At 40.1% G+C, this 19,152-nt stretch overlaps 2 protein-coding genes across 5 annotated transcripts in view; both read left to right on the forward strand.

The window, feature by feature from the left end:
• Positions 1 to 4,222: 4,222 nt before the first annotated feature.
• Positions 4,223 to 12,663, forward strand: ppp1r2 (protein phosphatase 1, regulatory (inhibitor) subunit 2). Its single transcript, XM_086116492.1, has 6 exons — positions 4,223 to 4,603; positions 8,112 to 8,219; positions 8,395 to 8,478; positions 9,409 to 9,521; positions 10,725 to 10,892; positions 11,349 to 12,663. The coding sequence occupies exons 1-6, from the start codon at positions 4,473 to 4,475 to the stop codon at positions 11,366 to 11,368; spliced, it is 624 nt and encodes a 207-aa protein (XP_085972618.1). The 5' UTR covers positions 4,223 to 4,472; the 3' UTR covers positions 11,369 to 12,663.
• A 1,623-nt stretch (positions 12,664 to 14,286) lies between these two features.
• Positions 14,287 to 19,152, forward strand: part of LOC147202221 (arf-GAP with coiled-coil, ANK repeat and PH domain-containing protein 2-like) — a 34,869-nt gene continuing 30,003 nt past the window's right edge. For all 4 annotated transcript variants that reach the window (XR_015101442.1, XM_086116332.1, XM_086116334.1 and 1 more), the window contains exon 1: positions 14,287 to 14,428. Coding sequence is in view for 3 of the 4 variants with exons in the window: in XM_086116332.1 (XP_085972458.1) it covers positions 14,376 to 14,428 (53 nt within the window). In the remaining variant the exon portion in view is untranslated. The remainder of the gene's footprint in view (positions 14,429 to 19,152) is intronic.

Below are 19,152 nucleotides of genomic sequence, written 5' to 3' on the forward strand. Positions count from 1 at the left end.
AAAGTCACTGTAGTGATTCTACATGTTTACACCAAAGAGTTTTGTTTTTGTTGTTGTTTTTTTATGGTAGTTTATATGAATGTACCAGAGTTTTTATCACTGGTAACCTTGCCACACACACACACACACACACACACACACACACACACACACACACACACACACACACACACACACACACACACACACACACACACACACACACACACACACACACACAGTAATCTCCAATTTATGTTGTTTCAGGTGAGAAACCACTCATCTTGAAACACCATATTTTATTGTACAAGGCTGGCATCACTATCACTCACACAATGTTATCAAATCTCCACCTTTAGCCAAAAAAATTATAGTTTATAATAGTAAGTAGGTCAGAACGCTGTGGAAGTTATCGTCTATAAACTGTTACATCAACTTTTTTACCAGTAGAGGCTGCTAACCGACATAACTGCATAAACGCCAAGGAGGTATAATCAAACAGAGACTGATTAGAGACTTGTTATGTTGGTTACATTGGTTACCATTAGCCACTCTGTGCAAACAATACAACTCTAATTATCTTTTGAATTTGACATAGTGCTTCGTTCTACTCCGGCTGCTAGATTCCTTGTTGTAGCAGCAGCTATATAGCTATACAAGATTTACATGGCTTTATAATTTCACACTTGAAATAAAATTAAAAATTCCATTACATTTTTTATTTTTTATTTTGGTAACATGTGTTCTTTCAAAGAAGTTACATAAATCACTACCAAATCAATCCTTACTCTTTCTGGAAGTTCTGGAAGCCCAAGTTAAAAGATCAGCTTGAGGCCACAGTGATGTGCTCACCATGAGTGTGCCCGCCAGCGTTCTGCAAATGACTGACACCTAATCAGTCAGACCTTCTCTTTCTGATTGTTAGTTTTTCCACAGGCACAGTGATTTCTTTAAAATCAAGATGTACAATATGGAGCCATAGAAGGATGATTTTTTTTTCAAAACAGATCATTTCACCAATGTACTATATCACGTGAGACTGACAGTTTTAACAAATCTGACAAAAAGTGATTTGGGAGAAAATTGTAGACACTTCTCTATCCATCCATCCATTTATTTTCTAATCCGCTTACCCTCACGAGGGTCGCGGGCATGCCAGGGCCTAACCCCAGCTGTCTTTGGACAGTAGGCGGGATACACTCTGAACTGGTTGCCAGCCAATCACAGGACACACATAGATGAACAACCATTCGCACGTCCATCACACCAAAAGACAATTTTAGAATGTTCCATGAGCCTGCCATGCATGTTTTTGGAATGTGGAAGTAAACCGCAGTACCCGCAGAAAACCCACGCAGGCAAGTGGAAAAGCATGCAAACTCACTCCTCTTTGAATGTAAAAAATATAAAGCCAAAATACAGTCAGATTATGGGCAAATATTGTATGATGAGTGACACCACTGAATGACCCAGTCGTCTGTGCGCCAGCCACTGCTCACTCCCACCTCTTAGCAGAAAACACATTCCATAGCAAGCATTCGCTGGCACATCACCAACCTCCCACCGCTTCTTCAACACGCCTTTGCATCTCAGAGGCTGAAATGCCAGAGAAAATACAATAGTATATAAGGCTTGACAGTGGCCAGGTTTCTTTCAACTATTGTAAATCTTAGCGGTGTTTCCCAACCTTAATAAATGCAAGGTACATATTTTAAATGTATTATAAATATAATATAAAATCTCAAGGCATACCACCAAACTAAATTGTTTCGTTTCGTTTGTTCATTGAACATAAAACATATACAGTAATAATTTGACAGAAAGTAAGGTAAGTAAAATAGTAAAAAGGAAAGAGAATCAGTCATCATTCAACACAATTATGTTCAAGGGAGTAGGAGGAAGTGAAAAACGTATCTAGTCCTACCCCGTGTTATGTGTTTATATATAAATAGATCATTTTTATATCAATCAGAAAAGAAAGAAAGTAAGAAGAAAGAAGTCTCCATTAAGGCTCATGCTTTACCCTTAACCGTGATATTTTTACAACTTTTGGTTTGTATCGGGATTTTATACATACACACCCTGGCACTCTTGTGTCAATTTTCTCTTGTATTCATAATGGATATTGCAGTACCTTTCTCCATTTATCAACTTAATTCTGATTTATTATTATAATTAATTAATTAATTAATTGTCACAAAAAAAGTGGATACTTGGGTTTGCAATGTACCTTCATCCATCTTGTGGAAAATAAACATTTGATTGTTCTGTCTGTCTGCCACTAAACGTTACTCACAGATCTGTGATAAGATCTGTGGTAAAGAAATCATTTTTGGACCATTAAAGTGAAATTGGACAACTGGATCATTTCCAGTGGCACACCTGTAATCTCTCGGACTGGCTGGCAATCACCATCTGTACCTATGATCTTAATTAGGTATGTCCTAAATATTCTGTCAGTGGGTCAGTTCAATACACCAAGTGTGACAAAAAAGAAATTAAGATTGTCGCAACCACATTCTCTAATCATTGCCAATTAGGAAACTGCTTATGTTGCAGTGTGGTCAACCATCTCACCATTGTTATGCAAAAATGTAGTCATTTTTCTCATTCAGTGCTTTATGTTGCACACTGAAAATATCTATCCATCTATTTTTCCATCCATTTATCCTCACGAGAGTCACGAGCGTGCTATTCCAGCTGTCTTCGGGCAGTAGGTGGGGGACACCCTGACCTGGTTGCCAGCCAATCGCAGGCCACAGTCACACCTACGGACAATTTAGAGTGTTCCATTAACCTGCCATGCATGTTTTTGGAATGTGGGAGAAAACCGCAGTACCCAGAAAAAATCCACACAGGCATGGGGAGAAGATGCAAATTCTACACAGAAAGACCGGGGCCAGAATCGAACCTGGCACCTCTGCACTGCGAGGCGGATGTGCTAACCTTTCTGCCACACTGAAAGTATATATAACATAATTCCCGAATGGTTAGCTACAATATTGCATCTCCACAAGCTTCTTAAAGCCGTTTGAGGCACTGTTTTAGACAATGCTTCAATGGGATATGGGAGGAATCCACAGAATCAAAACTCATGTTTGTGTGGACATGTCGAGAGCATGCTAACTTCATTTAAAATTTTAGACTCTGAAATTACCGAACATCTCATTTTGATTCCATTAAATAAATTCAAGAATATTTTGAGATAAAAGAACAAAATAAGCTTGAGGTGAGAAGGCTGATCACAAGCATACTGCTACATTAAAGACCCCCCAAAAATGGCTTGCCTAGTGCTGGAGTAATAAATAATTGAAATGCAAATAGTGCCTTCACAGAGAATCCTTGGTCGAAGCAGCTAAGCATTGCTCGAACACTCGCCAGGAAGCACAATCAGAGCACACATTAATTCTACTGTCAATCAGCTATATCCTAGGTACAGTGGATAATCCATCTGCTTCCCCACTTGCCTGAACCACACAATTAAGAAATGTTTTGGAGTGGAAAATGAGAATTACCTCAGACTTTGCCACAGTAAGCCATTCCCTTTAACTTAGCTTTTTGAGATATACAGTAAGGCGTGAGTCATTATGAAAATAATATCCCAGATATCTGTAATGTATGAATCGGAATGAATGGTTGAAACAACAGATTCATATTTGTAATTCAGTATTTCCTTGTCAAACTAAATACATGTAAATAATAAATAATAATGGTATTACACTGTACTTAAATTTGCTCTTCTGCCTTCTCTCCCTTACCCAATGGCTATATGAAAATCATATTACAGATACATTGACTACCGATCTTATTGATTTGAAAAAAATAAATGTATGTTTATTTAGGTATGTATGTATTTATGTAGTTCTTCCTTAAATTTTATTCACAAAATTCTCACTTGAAAATGCCCAGAGCAGATAGAAAACAAACATATTTATTTTCCGGTTTACCATGTTCGAAGAGTAAGACTTGTGATTTTTTTTTTAAAAATTCTGAGATTACCTGGCAACTAGTTAAGGGTGTACCCCACCTGCTGCCTGAAGACACCTGGGTTAGACCCCAGCACACTAGCAACTTTTGTGAGGATAAGCATTTCAGATGTCTACTGATTTATTTTAAAAACACGTGGCTAGTGTTTGCTTTCATAAATGAAAAACAACACCGTATATAGATAAAGTGCAACACAGTTTTGTCCGAGGGCAGCAAATGTCACGCGGTAATCTCGTTTTCAAACTATCGCGAGAGGATGTCTGGCGTACACCCGCTCCCAACACTGTGACCGCGTCAGTCTTGAATCGACAGAGCAGTAATGTGTTGTCACTCTGTGGCTCCTATCCAGGTTTTCCCTGAAAGTACCCGAAGACCGTTGAGGTATCAAAGCGAGGATGTTTGATTCTCTCTTTGAATATTGAAAGGAAGAAATCGAGTTGGGAAAAGCAGTCGGGGATCAACACCTGCGCGAGCAGCCTGCTTTGACAGCCAGCGTGGGAGAAGGAATGGCAGCTCCACGGCCGATAAAAGGCATCCTAAAAAACAAGAATAACGCAGCCAGCGTTAAACCTGCGCCTGGCGACTTTCTGGGAGACAAACCCGAACAAACTCCCGGACTTTCCGATGAAGACCAGCAGTGAGTGTTCCCTGCCGCCTCCTGTCGGATGTGTGTATGAATGCGTTACATTAATGACAGCTAGCTTAACAACAGCACGCTTGTTAGCGCAGACTAGCGTAACTTTACGACAGTGAAAGTCGCAACATTGAGTAATTTCGTGTTCGCATGGTTTGTTTGAAATGGATGCGCTCGTTTCCAAATGCTCAGTTATCCTCTGTTAGTCTTCTACGTGTGTTATATTTATTCTTCGCGAGCCTTTATTTCTGACGATTCCTAAGACATGTAAGACATCGTTCCACATTCCACCTGTTAAATAAATGAGAAATACACACAATCAATGGGCTATCAATCGAAGTTCATATTGAGACCAAACGTGTCAGATGTCACATTTACGGCCCACTATTTGATGTATTTTGATTCCCCATATTGTCTTATTGACTTGACCTACTGTTTGAAATACTGTGTCATGTTACACCCATCTCACTTTTCTTAGTAACAGAGTTACTAATGGACACAGAATACATAATTTAACGTCCCTGTTTTGCCACCTCACAAAAAGTGTTCCTAATTTACACATGTCGAATGGACAAAGTGGTGCAACCATACATTATTTTAAATTACAACAACACTGATGAACATATGGCTAAATGTGAACATCTCTCTTGACAGTATCAATCAAAACGCAATACAGAGGAAGGTCAGAGCCAGAATCGAACCCTGCACCTCTGCACTGTGAGGTGGTCACCTTGCCGTCTGTATTTACATGTGATAAATAAGACACACATTAATCGAACTGATCTGTTAAAAACGATTCACATCCTTATAAACATAAATTTTCAATGTATTGCACCATGCAATGCATTCTGTGAACCAAGCGGCTTGACTGTCATTAGTATTGATATGAACAATTGGTAGATACGACACGTCAGTAGTGCCCATGGTGATATTAAAACTAGAAGGGCAAATGTGTTTGCATGTTCATGGGTAGCACAAAAACCAAAATATCAAGCATGCATCGATAGCACAGGTTTGGCGTTCACAAAAAAACAAAAAAAAAAGTAAACTAAATAAAAAATTGGTTCGGAAATGAGCGTGTTATGACTTCTGTCCATGCATTGTATTTGATGGGGAAGTCACAAAAAGTTGGTCAATACCAGCTCTATTTGAGACCTCTTGGAAGCCGGCAGTATGAACGAAAACGATGCTTAACATTGCTTATTTCCATCTTTTTTCTTCTTTAGACTTCTATCATTCCTCTGCCAAAAATACAAACTAGGAATAAAGATGTCTACTCTGCCTTGGATTTTAAATTATGTGACTATTGGTTATTAAAAAAAAATCTTTGTTGATGGATGGACAGGTGGAGAGGCCTGTTGTAAAATTCTCAAAACAGCACAATTTTAGGGGTAGATTAATTTCGTGTAGCTCTCGCATTGGAGCAAGTAAACACTTATTTATCAAATCTTGTAGGAGGCTTGCACAATTGCCACACTGGTCTTATCGTTCCATCAGTCATTTTGTAATTAGTGACTATCCAGCATTGTCCCTTTGCTAACCGAGACAGCAGCTTGAGACGTGAGCTCGTAATGTCAGAGCAGCACTCTGTAAAATTAGGCCAGAGATGACAGCTATTAGTGAATCAAGCTTTTTCTGTTTTGATCCCAAAATAGCCTCTGTAAGGGAGTGAAGAGGTAAAGGGAAAAACATCTAGAAGAGGCTCCTGGAGTGGAGCCCAGCACCAAACACTGAGAGCACCATGGTTTGAACCAAATATTTTCAGAGGCAGTTTTCCCATTTAAATGATGGAAACATACACTCGGAGTACAGTAAATTTTCTTGAACCACAATCTGAACTGAGCCTGAGCTCTTATGAAGGACACAATATCCAATATGAACTTTCCCAGGGCTGCCTCAACAATGACCGCCTTATATGCTCATTGAGTTTTCCAACAGCTTAAACACTTCTCCCTGCTTATGTGTCTGTCGTGGAGCAAACCCCTTTACTCTTCTCATTTACAACCAAAGGATTTCCTGGGTAAGCCACCCATCATCCCGTCAGCTGTCCCCATTCAAACAATACAGCCTTCCTGTGTACAGTTTAAACAAGGAAGCAAATCCCCAAGTTGTCCCACCCAAAGAGTGCAATAAATGGATGGCTTGCAAATATTACCGCTCTGCCAATCATTTCTCATATTCCACTGCACACACCACATGGCAAACAACCCGAAAAAACGCTCAAATGACTCTGATGACTTTGAACGAGTCCTGAAACAGACCTAATTAGCACAGGACATGTCTGACATTGCTCTGTCCATATGAAAAAAAATTGCTTCGTCGTCAGAGGTTACACTGAATCAAGAAATCTGTTTTATGACCATCCCTAGCGAAAACCATATCTGCCACTTGATTCTTGTGAGCTTTCCTGTGCAGGATGTTTGAACCAGCTGCTATCTTCGGAGTAAACTAATGCCCACTGCTGTTGCTATTGGGTTCGCTTCACAGAAGTCGGTAGGGGAGCACCTTTCCTCACTGCCCTTCGATTCTGTCACCTGATCTCGCTGCTCAGCTCTCTCTCATGACTCACTCTATTTAATGAGTAATCTCCAAGCAAAATGTTGCCAGCTGTAGACCAGCTCCGGCTAGGTAAAGTCATCAGCATATGATCCTCTATTTATTTGTAGCTGCGGTCAGTGGTCTTTCCTCTATTGGTTAGGCATGTTATATATGACAGAGCAGAAATGAACTGACTTGCTTCGCTGCTGAAATACCATCACAAAACACTTTAAGGAGAGAGAGACCAATTATTGGCAAGGCTGATTATGAGCACTGATATTTGGCATTTTGAAGCATATCGGCATCAGCGCTTTTTAACGTCCCGAGAGAGTGATTCAAAAATCGGTTATTTTGATGCTGCATCAGAGCGTTTCAGTTGTACTGAAATTTTGGAAGACTTTGTTTATTGTCAAAGTATAGAGATTGCTTTATTTGTTTAAAACATGCTGCTGACTGAGCTGGACAGTTCCCTGCTATTGTTGTTTGAATTTTAAAAAAGTCTGTCAATTCAAGTTTTTTTTTAAAACAAGCTTCACACCTCAAAAGCTGTTTAATACACTTGTTAAAGGGATTTAAACGAAGTTAAGGCTGAGGTATTTTTATTTTTATTTTTTTCATTTTGACAGTGATGTTTTCCCTTTTACTGCAAACTAATGTCATCTCCAAACATCAGTTATCGGCCTCCTTAGTTCCCAATAATCGTATTTGTAATGTTTGTGTATTTCTTGGACTGATTAAGAAATGGATGCTCATGATATTTTTCACGCATTTGTTCTCAAGTGTTCCCAAAAGGATGCAGTCAAAAGTGAAAACTGGGACATGCTGAGCCCCAGTTAAAATGTGTTCACGTTCTTTCTTGGACAGATCTTTTGGGACTGAGGATGTCGGTTGGTTGCGGTGTGTCGTGGTCACAATGCACTCATCTTTGATTTACCTCTCATTGCTTTTGCGCTGGCCTTTTTTTTATATGCAGAAAGAAAACCCAGAAGTGGGATGAGATGAATATCCTGGCCACATACCATCCAGCAGACAAAGATTACGGCCTGATGAAGATAGACGAGCCCAGCACACCTTATAACAGGTCCGCCTTTTTATCACAAAAATATTTTCACTGAAAAATGTGGACTGGATACTTGTCACCTGTTCACAGCCCTCATCAATTCCAGTGCATAAAGGTTTAGAAATGGGGTTCATAATGGAGTGCCTCAGAATGATGAGGCAAAGGTCACATGACTTTCATCTTTTGTACTTTTTAGGATGGTTGGAGATGACGAGGATGAGGGAGCCTTGAGTGACGCAGAAGGTCGGAGTGCACTCCCAGTGGATGACTTGACGTCAAAGTAAGATTTGAGTTTTTGGAGGTGACAATGTTTGGTTGACAGAAACTGAATGCTTGTTGAACTTGTGTGGCTTCCTAACTTAAATGCAATACAGATTGACAGCATGCTGCATTCATCTTCTTAGCCTGAAATTCAGATTTTATCGTTTGCCAAATGTAAAAAGTTGGTATAAAAATCTTTTGGATGCTCACTGATCTCTGCAAGTATGTTGGTAGCATGAGCAATCCATACTTTTTGAGCTTTGGTCGCTTGTGTGTTGGGAGGGAGATGTTTGTTTTCTGCCATCTAATGGAAGTGCATTGATGTCGGAATAAGACAAGCTTTAGTGAGGACGGTGGTTAGCTCCCGGCTAGCAACTCAATTAGCCTCCTTTTGCTGTTTCCTGTTGAAGCCTCTCCATATCAGCTGCCCTTTTCCTCCTGCAGTTACTGATTACCATGTCCACTAACTCATCCAACAAATGTTTCCCCCCCCCCCCCCTTTTTTTTTAAATTGATGCACCTTATCTCAAAGTACATTTTTATCGACTTGTCTTTGTCCACATCTTGCGTAAAGATCAGATTTTAAACTGACAGGCTGAATCAGGCCAATCTGGTTGGAGAGTAGTAGGACAGTAAATGGGCTCTTCCCCCACGGCCATTGTCAACCATCCGCTCAGCCATAAACTGTGATTCATTTTGTCCTGGGCTGCTGCTGTGTGTTAGAGATGGCAATGGTAAATCTATTATTTTTGCTTCATGCTCGAGTACATGCTCACACGCTTGCTGCTTCTTCTCTCCCCCCGTGCCCACGCTCTCCTCCCCCTAATCTCATCCTCCTCTTTCTCCCCATCTGCTCTCACTCCGAATATGGCCTGTTTGAAAGTTAACCAGATATTTGCAGTTGAGGTGTGATAGAATGTCTAAAGAACCTTCTCCTCTTTTTGTCAAGGCTAAAAGCAGCAGAAGGCTCAGAACCTCGATTTATGAAAGAGGAAGAAGAGGAGGAGGAGGAAGAGGAAAGTAGTGAAGAAGAAGAAGAGGAGTTATCCCCCGAGGAACAAGGTGAGCCAAGACATCTGCTCGACCTCAACCTCATCATTGGATATAATTGTTGTCACTGGGATGGTCAAATGTTTATTCTGTTGCTCAGGCAGAATTCAGCAATTCATTGACATTTTTGTGAATGCTCTCTGCCATATTTTAGGCTAAAATGGATTCTCTCTCAAGGGTAAATGAGTCCTACTAATAATCCATCCATTAATTTTTTAATATCGGCTTGTCCTGACATGTGTTTCTGACTCTGGGCGAGAGGCAGGTTTCACCCTGGACTGTGTTGCTTAAAAATTGTGTTGAACCATCACAACATTTTCATTTTATGTGGCCAAATGCATTTGAGATTATACTATCCATGATAAAATATCAGTAAACATTGAATACATTTGACATTTAACAACAAAAAAAAAAGGGGGGGGGGTGGGGGTAAGTAGCAACAATAAAATGACCAAACTTGGCTGATCGTGCCCGAGGAGATGAATTGTCAGCTCAATGGGATTTTCAAAGTTGCTTTTGGTTAAGGCTGAATCAACAGTTTTGGGCGATTTAACTTCATCATTTTTTTAAGGGTTAAAATCTCAGAATGCCGTTACCCGCCATTGGAATTTACTTTCTCCTGGTCTTTCAACAGTTCCTGAACGTTTGGGGTTGATCTTTTTGCTAAGATACTGGTTGCTATAGACCTATGAAAGATGTACACTATGTAACCAAAACTTTCAATGCGTTTTTTCATAAAATTAGGCATTTCAACTTGGCAATATTCAATTTACTGTAACTTTGTCAATTATTGAGGTACTTTCATTCATTTTATATCATTTTAAAGGGAATCTACTTCATAATTAGGATATATGAATATATAACTTTGAGTCTTTGACCCATTTAACCAGTGCCAGGCACATATGTTTGTGGAAAAAGAGTATCCTCCAAGAAAAGGTCTTCTCAATTCAACCTTGACTTTTATTTTTCGAATCAAATGGGATTTTTGCTGATGACGATAATGTAGGAAAATTAAATATTCAAAATGCTGTCATTTTCCATAGTCATTGTCGTCTTCGACACTCCATGGAGATAAATAAGTTCCTCGGGGGGGGGGGGGTCCTTTCTGGAAAAATGTAACCTTATTGTTCCATGTCATCATAGCTCATTATGACCAGATGAACGTGTCGATTGGTTTTTCTTTTTACATTGATGCTTCCCCTTATTCCTCTCCAGCTAAAAAGAAACATTTTCAAATGATGAGGAAGAAGCACTACAATGAGGGCCTCAACATCAAGCTGGCGCGGCAGCTCATCGCCAGCGAGCTCGACGAGGACGAAGACGAGGAGATGAGGGATGAAACGGAGGAGGCTGAGGAAATCAGTGTTGACCCACCCCAGGAAGGTAATCAAATATTTGGGTTGGGTGAAAGTTTCGGTTGAGCTTCTCATGTAAAGAAACTCTGTTCTCCTCATGCCCTTTGTTTACAATTTGAGAATTTGTTCATTGTGAGACTAATACAGGTTTTCTTATCCCATCTTATAAAGGTTGTTTCATACATTCAGTCAGTGGAAACACAGCCATATCTATATATGTGACACTAAGTTGAAAAGTACACATAAATAGATGTGTACTGTATACGGGCATTGAATCGTAATTGGGTACTTGGATCTGCATTGTACCAGTTAATCCGACATTACTCCACATTTTCCCCTTCTATAAATCTCCTCTTGTATACAGTTAGTCTTCTTACCATCACCAACAGCTCCATGTTGGTATGTCATGTAAATACGTTGTTGGCTGTTAGTGTCTTGTTGGATGCAGTTTCTCTCAGTATATGTTTGTCTTTGTTCTCGCTAGCCGAATCTCTGGACTCGTAGATGAGGTGTCTCTCCTCGCCCCAGTACGTGTGTCGGCTCACCATGCTGACAGACGACGTCGCTGCGCCGCGTGTTTTCAATGTCAGGCCAAACACTAGACCCCGCTTCACCCATTGAACTCCCCTGAACAGCCAGTAACCTTGAAGTCTCCACTGTTCCAAAAAGTGCAATAGAACCTCAAACCTCGTGGAAATGTCCTTCCCTTGCCCCTTGGAGGTCCCCATCGCCCTCTCCGCTGCACTGGCGCGCACTGAATACAGTATACTGAATGAGTGTAAAAGGATTTGAAGGCCTTCGAGGAAAATGAATGGGACTTCCCTCAGGCACGGCATAATCCCCTCTAATGACTGTGCTTGTACCAGCTGCAGTTCAGATGGACTTCAAATCTGGAACTCACTGCTCTGGTTTGTTTCGATGTTGTTGACAGTTTTAATTTGATGCCCATCACTGCTAGACACTGGATGTTGCAGTGTCAGACAACCGGTCGAAAACAGACTTTTATAAAAGCAAATTAACCAACCCTGATTTTTTTTCTCTCTTGAGTTTTGGCTCTTGACAAAGCACCAAACCTCAATTATAATTTTAAGAATATCTCTCTTCTCTCGAGTGACCTTTTAACTCAAAAATGAAAGATTTACAATCGTGGTTTTCTTTAAAGAAGCACTTTTTCATGGATTGTTTTTTTTTTTTCTTCCCCTGCACTTCAAACTGATGAACGTAAAAGACGGGACTGATTCAGGCTCCAGCTCCCTGTTGTTCTTGGGTGGAGTAAAAACTTTATCTAATATTCAAGGACGGAACAGTATTAAGTCACTCACTCAAACAGTGAACTAATGCATGTGCATAGGAAGTCAGATGTTGGAGGAATGCTGTGTGTTTCTTTCACGAGGCTCTCTTGTCATCCTGAATGAATGCTGTGTTCACTACGCTTTGATAATTTTGACTTTCCACAATGTCTAAGCTTCAGTTTACAAATTTTAAATGTAAATTCTAATGAGGAACATGCAATGAATGGCCTAGTTCATTTTGTGCTTTGCTAATAAATAATGTTCAAGCAGGAGGAAAAAAAACGATGCTACTGATGAATAAATTCATAAATGTTGGCTTTCTTATGGGTTCCGAATATAAAGTTATCATTTCAAATATTGGGGGAAAGGTTGACAGTTAAGTACAGTATGTCGGAGCCATGACAGTGTCTTGTTGCATTCATTTTTATCATTGACCCATTAAATTCCTGTTGTGACTGGTGATATTCTGAACATTGTGTTATGGAAATACAGTACTGAACATCTTGACTTCTGCAGACTCACCCTTGCACTTTGTTCTTGTCATTCTGAATTTAGCATTTTCCATTATTGTGCCACAATGAATTAATCCGTCGACCATTTGCACAAACTGGGCTCAGAAAAAAAAGATACCCGGAATTTCTATTTGTAGACATGCTCACTTTTTAGTTGAATCAAATGTAGTCATGATACAAATGTATCATGTTAATTTTTTTGTCTAATTTTGTCCACTGATTTGCTTGTACAGTATATACTTTACTTATTTTGCAATGAGGATCCAACCTATTATCGTGAGTAGGTCCCAAAACTATGGACGCTAATTATTTTGTTTTCACTTTCCATGTTATTCATCACTCAAGTCCAACGCCGCAAAAGTTGTACAATTAATTTAGACATATAATAGCATGTCTAATGTTACACAGAATGACAGAAAAGACAAAGTAGTAAATCCAATTTAGCTTTTTCTTTGGCCTTTGTGTCTTTCATTATTACCTCAAGAAATGGTACCAGAGAGTGCAAAGTGGCAATAAGCATGGAACTTGACATGGAAATCGTTGTGACATTGGAAAGTATCTGACGGCTCGGTACAATGACTGATAGAATTAACCAACACCGACACATGTAATCTATCTACCTGCCAGTTGGTGGCACTGCTCAACATCATATTGGATTTGTTCCTCTGTACTCGGAGCAACTAATAGGATAAAAGTCACGACCGGGTTCATGCTTGGATTATGAACGTTCGCTCTAGAAACTGCAATTCGCACTCACTTCCATGCCGTGCAAATAATCAGATTTCATTCAATGCTTGATTTTATATAAAAATATTTTTAATAGAGACAATCCCTTTAATGGATTCAATCGTATTCAATTCGTACCGCAAGGTCGGCGCTTGCTTGTCCGGGAATCATCAAGAGTAATTCTAACGGATCAGGAAGGCTGTCACTGGGTGTAACGATTACAAATAAGGAGAGCACAACTCACTCGGAATGTGCACGCTCACGTGCATACGTATACTGTACACACACACACGCACACGTATATATAATTAGCGGGGGCATTTCAGCAAGATTTGATTACTATTACAGGGCTGTTAACTTGGTTTTTGTCATTTTCCTCATTTTTGTAAATTATTTTTCCCCGTTCACCAATTAAAAAAAACCCAAATTGAAATCTTTGTGACTCAACCTCGCATGTTGTTCACCTGTTATTTTTCAAAAGATATTTTGTTGAATGGCGTCTCGATTATTTGTATTGTGGATTAAAACATACGCACTGTCGAGCTGAGGCTGTCGGTTGCGTCGCATCCCGCTTTACGTGTATAGACGATCTCCGTACGAGTCCATAGTATGTGCGTCGAAGAAAAGCCTCTCTCTCCCACTGGCTTCCATGAGCGAGCTTTAAGAGCGACACTTTCCGCTCCCGTGACCGACTGCCGTGTCCGAAATAGTCACTTTCGGTTCCGTCCTTGTCGCTCTCCACTTGCGCTCGTTTATGGTTACATTTGTGCCTCTTGTAGACCGTAGCGGCTGGTCTTTTGAGGCTAGCTGGCTAGCAGAGCCTTGACGGACGGAGGAGGCAGGATCCAGCTGGTCGGACAGCGCAGCGTAGCGCCACACCAACGTTAGCAAAACAAGCTAATTAGCCTCAAAGGCTCACCGTGGATTACTGTCCGCAATCAAACGGCGATCGGGAGTTTAAGGTTCACGAGTACGAGGAAAATGAAGATAACTGTGGATTTCGAGGAATGTTTGAAGGACTCCCCACGGTTCAGGTGAGCGATGACAACCGATTATGTGTTTGGGTGCGTGCGTAATGTGAGCCCATCTCCCCCCCAATGTGCGTTTGACAATATTGTACAATTTTTGTGCTCAGCACTTTTAAAAAGAATGGTCCTTGACGACTGCCACCTTGCTATTTTTGGTCTCTCAAGAAAGCTGAAGCCAGCCAAGCAGGCAGGGAAAACAAACTCACAGGGCAATATGTTGCAATCGCCATAGGAGCAAGTGAGTCTCTTTAATGTTGATCAATTATGTAAAGAGGACCAAGCAGATTGTATAGTAATAACTGAGTAAGTAGCCCCGTGTTAACAAACCTCTTAATCATTCAGTGTGACTTTCTGATGTTCTCATATTATACCAGAATGGACACTAGCTTGTGGCTACTTTTGCTCAGAGGAAGTTAGACTCCACTGAGTGGAAAAAGATCTCTCAGTAAATTATCCAGTCAACGAAAACATTAACAGTAATCACACTGTGCATATTAATGCCACCTTTGGGTCTCACAATGTGTCATTCATGTCATTATATCACCCATCCTGTATGATGTCACCCTATTTGATCAGGGAGTGATCTTTGCATTTCACAGCCCCAAAGAGTTATTCTGTCTGTCTGTCTGTCTATTTATCTATCTATCTATCTGGATTGTGAAAGCGGGGTTATGTTCTTTGGCTACAGCCAAAGTTTCTTTCAGTGTGTAAAACCTGTGAAGTGTGTTCAAACTGGGATTTTGGATCTAAACTTGCTTATTTGCTCTCATCTTACGTTTCCCAGATTTCTGAGAAACCGGCCTCCTCATTTTGTGATACTGCAACTTCCGCTTTCCTCATCCAAATGAGGAACAGATGTTAAAGATTCATTTGTTGAGCATTTTAGCAATGGGGGATGATTTTATATATATATATATGTATGTGTGTATGTATTAAATTAGGGGAGTGTCAAGAACTGTTGTGCTTCAAGTTTGTCATAAAACAATTATTTAATTTCCTTTTCAAAACAGAATGGTTACATAATTTTTTGACACGAACGTAGAACGTAAAATGCTGAATCATTGCAGTCCATTTGATCTTCTCATAAGTGAAGTTTGATTTGATCTCTCAAACCTACTCGGTGAGCAGCCATGTCAGCGTATACAATACTTGTTTATTTAAATAGCGCTTTCACAACAGCTGCAGCTGTAACAAAGACTTGGGTTTTATTGTTTACCAAAGACTAACATGAATAACCAGTGATGAAGTCATTCCCGTAATTGTTTACCACTGAAACCACTGACACCTTTGATACATCTCCTCGATTGTTCTTGTATGAAAGTGCAGTTGTAAATACATTTGAATGTAAAGTTGAGTACGAACAATCCTTTCCAGGATGTGGATTAATCATACTCTCTTTTGTGTGGATTTAATAGGAATTGGAATTCAGAGGTCCTTGGTTTACGGCGGCGTCCCGTAACTTCCTATTGATGCGACCTAACCTGAATTTGGACACACATTAAAAATTTTGAAAACCAGTGGCGGTAAAGTCATAATAACAATAAAAACTGCAGGTATAAGCTGTTTTCTGCCAACGGAGGTGTCTCTGAGGCTGGTTAGTGAACATCCAGTCACCCACGCTGCTGCTTTCACCATCTACTCCCTCCTGTCCATCACAATATATCTGTTGCGCAGCAACTTGTGCAACAGTAGGTCAGGAGGCTCTCCATGGTGGAAGTATATTAGCAGGTGTTGGGCAAGGCTTGACATAGATGGTGTACCAGGTGAGATCTGCTGAGATGTTGACTCTACGAACTGGAGGCTCTCCACCTTCTCCACCTTCTCGCCATCGATATAGAGGGCGGTTGGATTTCCTGAAGTCAATCATCACCTTCTTCATCTTTGCTGCTATTGGGGTCCTGATGATTCATTTCACACCATTGCCTGAGATGCCTGACCACCTCCCTGCAGGTTGACGCATTGTTGTCAGTCTTAGAAAGGAGGTGTCGCCAGCAAATTGATGATGATGTTGGTGGGATGAATGGGAGAGCAGTCATAGAAAACAATCCAATGAAAACACTAAGTATGGCGCTAACTGAGCATCTCTGCTTGTGCCACGTAACCACATCGTCCTACGCTGCCCGGAAAACTAGTTCATTGTGCTGTGTTCCTAACATCGAAACAGGACGGTTTTAATCTGTACTGGATTCAAAATGTGGCCATCATAAGTTTCTCTTTCAAAATAATAAAAAAATAATTCAACTACTGGTAATTTAAGTGCTGCAAACGATAGATGAACAATTCAATTTGCTTAAAAAAACAAAAAAAAACATATTTTGGCTTCAGGGTATTGCAGTCATAATTTTTCCACATACAGGCTCACGCACCCCTCTGCAGAAATACTTTGGTGCGATGGTTCCAGGCCAGGAGGGAAGACTGTGTAAAAAAACTGCCAATGTTCAAAGTCTCGAAACATGTCACACTAAGAAAGGAAGAAGACAAATTGCAGTGTTTCTTGTGCAAAGTACAGCTGGCTTACGCAACAGCATATCTACAATTGCTGACACAAGGTAATGTAAATATCAGCTTACCACTAGTTAGAACATATTGTAATGCTTCTACAACTGGTCAAGAATAGACACAATCGCCAGTGCACCTTTAGTTGCTTGATTGAACCAAGCTAAAATAAATGCATAATACACTTATCACGACACAAGATGCAATGGCCACAACTGATCCCCAGGGACTCTAAACGGAGAATGCCTAACTTGAGCTAACAACAGTCAACAACACTCATTTGTCACTCACTAGGCCAGGTGGAAGTGGAAAGCGTTAGGTGACTAACGTTCAGATGCAGGTTATTGAGATGCAGGTTATTGCCTGGGTGCAGATTAGAGGAATTTTTTAGCTACAAATTATTCTTTTGGTTCAATAAAATGCTTTCACAACAATAGTATTTTCGATCGCTCTCATCATTTCATGTACCGTATTTTCCTCGCGAAAAGGCGCACTGGATTATGAGGCGCACCTTCAATGAATGGCCTATTTTGTATTTTTTTTTCCTACATTGGGCGCACCGCATTATAAGACGCAATCTACAATGCATCCACTAGATGAAGCTACACTTAAGGAAATGCCAACAGAATGATCAGATGTCAGTAAAACTTAAAGCAGCGACACAGTTCACTTAACCAACAGCAAGTTATAACATTGACTCGTTAACGTTGAACTCTCTTGCCGCTGCTCTTTTTCCGTGTTCAACTGCGTAACCGATCGCCTTAAGTTTGAACTATGCGTTGTAAGCATGCCTCGAGTAAGGAGCCATTTTGGGGTTGAAATATTACCGTAATGACCATACACAAGGCGGACCGGATTTTAAGGCGCACTGTGAGCTTTTAACTCATTCAGTACCAGCCAATTCTTGACCAAGTCTGAAAAGACGTTTAAAAACGTCTCTGGGAGTGAATGAGTTAAGAAAATGGAAGGCTTTTAGGTGCGCCATTTAGTGCGAAAAATACGGTAAATGTCATTTGCTTCTCATGAATGCTAATGCCATTGTTGACGCTGATGTGAAGTTGAGAACACTATCCAGCCTGTAACTTCAATGTCATCGTAATGTTTTTCACAGAATGCTGTGCAGTCATGGCCACATTCATCCATGACTTTGGTGACCTTTAGCCCGATTAGTAAAGTCATCACTTGGTTTTCATCCCGCTACCGCAGTTTTGTCACGTGTTCGGATGAGGCACAGATTATTTACGGACAGTTTTCCATTCATACCATGTTTTCACTCATTTTTTTTCACCCCTCCCCACACAACAGCTTGTTTTTGGCCATAGAGGAGGACAAAGCAGAAGAGAATGGATGAAAACATCATCCATATACCAGTAAAGTGGAGCAGCTTTCATTCGCTCAACATCTGTTTCCATTTTAGTGTTTGCTTATGACTTTGCGCCAGAGAATATGGAGCCCCCAAAGAGAAAGGCTTGTTTTCAAGTGGTAATTTTGGCACAATACTAAATTCTTTTTTGTTTTTTTGGACTCATCCTCATTTGGCCTTGGAGCTGTCTATGTTCATAAACCATGCTCTATTTTTATTTTTGCCATCCTAAGCTGACAAATTTATGACATGCACATAGCAGGCAATACTATCCATGCTTTGCTGTCCTGACTATAATGAGGATCAACCCTTCTTCCACAGAATTACTGTTTGATATTTACATGTGGATTAGCATATTAATTTATCAATGGTAAATTGTCAAACATTTAAAATGTATTAAGTGTTGTGTTGAAACGGGCACTTTTTCCAAGTTTCCAAATATGGCATTGTCATTTGATTTTTCTTTTCATTGGAGGTTGCGGGGGATCAAAATATTGTGAAATCAGTAGTGTGATCGTTAATATTACAACATTGGATGAGCTTTCCAATTTTAATTATGCTCTTCTCATTTGTCATTAAATGTTATTGTTTAAAAAGTGTTAAGTTTTAATATTAACTAATTTATTAATTTAGGAATGCTGTGGCCCTGGCATACACCACTCCTACCCCAGTAGTACTACTTACCGATTTTACTTAGCAAGCAAAGAGCTCTTTGAATATTTCTTATACGGAAGTAGTGTAACCGTGTCAGTTGACCAACTGTACCTAATGTAGTGTCCTGTGAGAGTATGCTTCCAGTGGAGAATTTAAATATCACACAATTAGTAATGTCTTGTGTGTAGTTAATAGTTTAATGTGTTTCCTAATCTGA

The sequence above is a fragment of the Hippocampus guttulatus genome, chromosome 7 (genome assembly GCF_054856545.1).
Source record: "Hippocampus guttulatus isolate MCC_2025c chromosome 7, RoL_Hgut_1.0, whole genome shotgun sequence".
In the NCBI taxonomy this organism is placed as follows: domain Eukaryota; kingdom Metazoa; phylum Chordata; class Actinopteri; order Syngnathiformes; family Syngnathidae; genus Hippocampus; species Hippocampus guttulatus.

Excerpts from the sequence above, each read along its gene's own strand:
- ppp1r2 (XM_086116492.1), top strand. The coding sequence starts at position 4,473 with ATGGCAGCTCCACGGCCGATAAAAGGCATCCTAAAAAACAAGAATAAC. Across the intron at positions 4,604-8,111 it reads CTTTCCGATGAAGACCAGCA|AAAGAAAACCCAGAAGTGGG; the intron begins GTGAGTGTTCCC and ends TTTTATATGCAG. Across the intron at positions 10,893-11,348 it reads TGTTGACCCACCCCAGGAAG|CCGAATCTCTGGACTCGTAG; the intron begins GTAATCAAATAT and ends TGTTCTCGCTAG.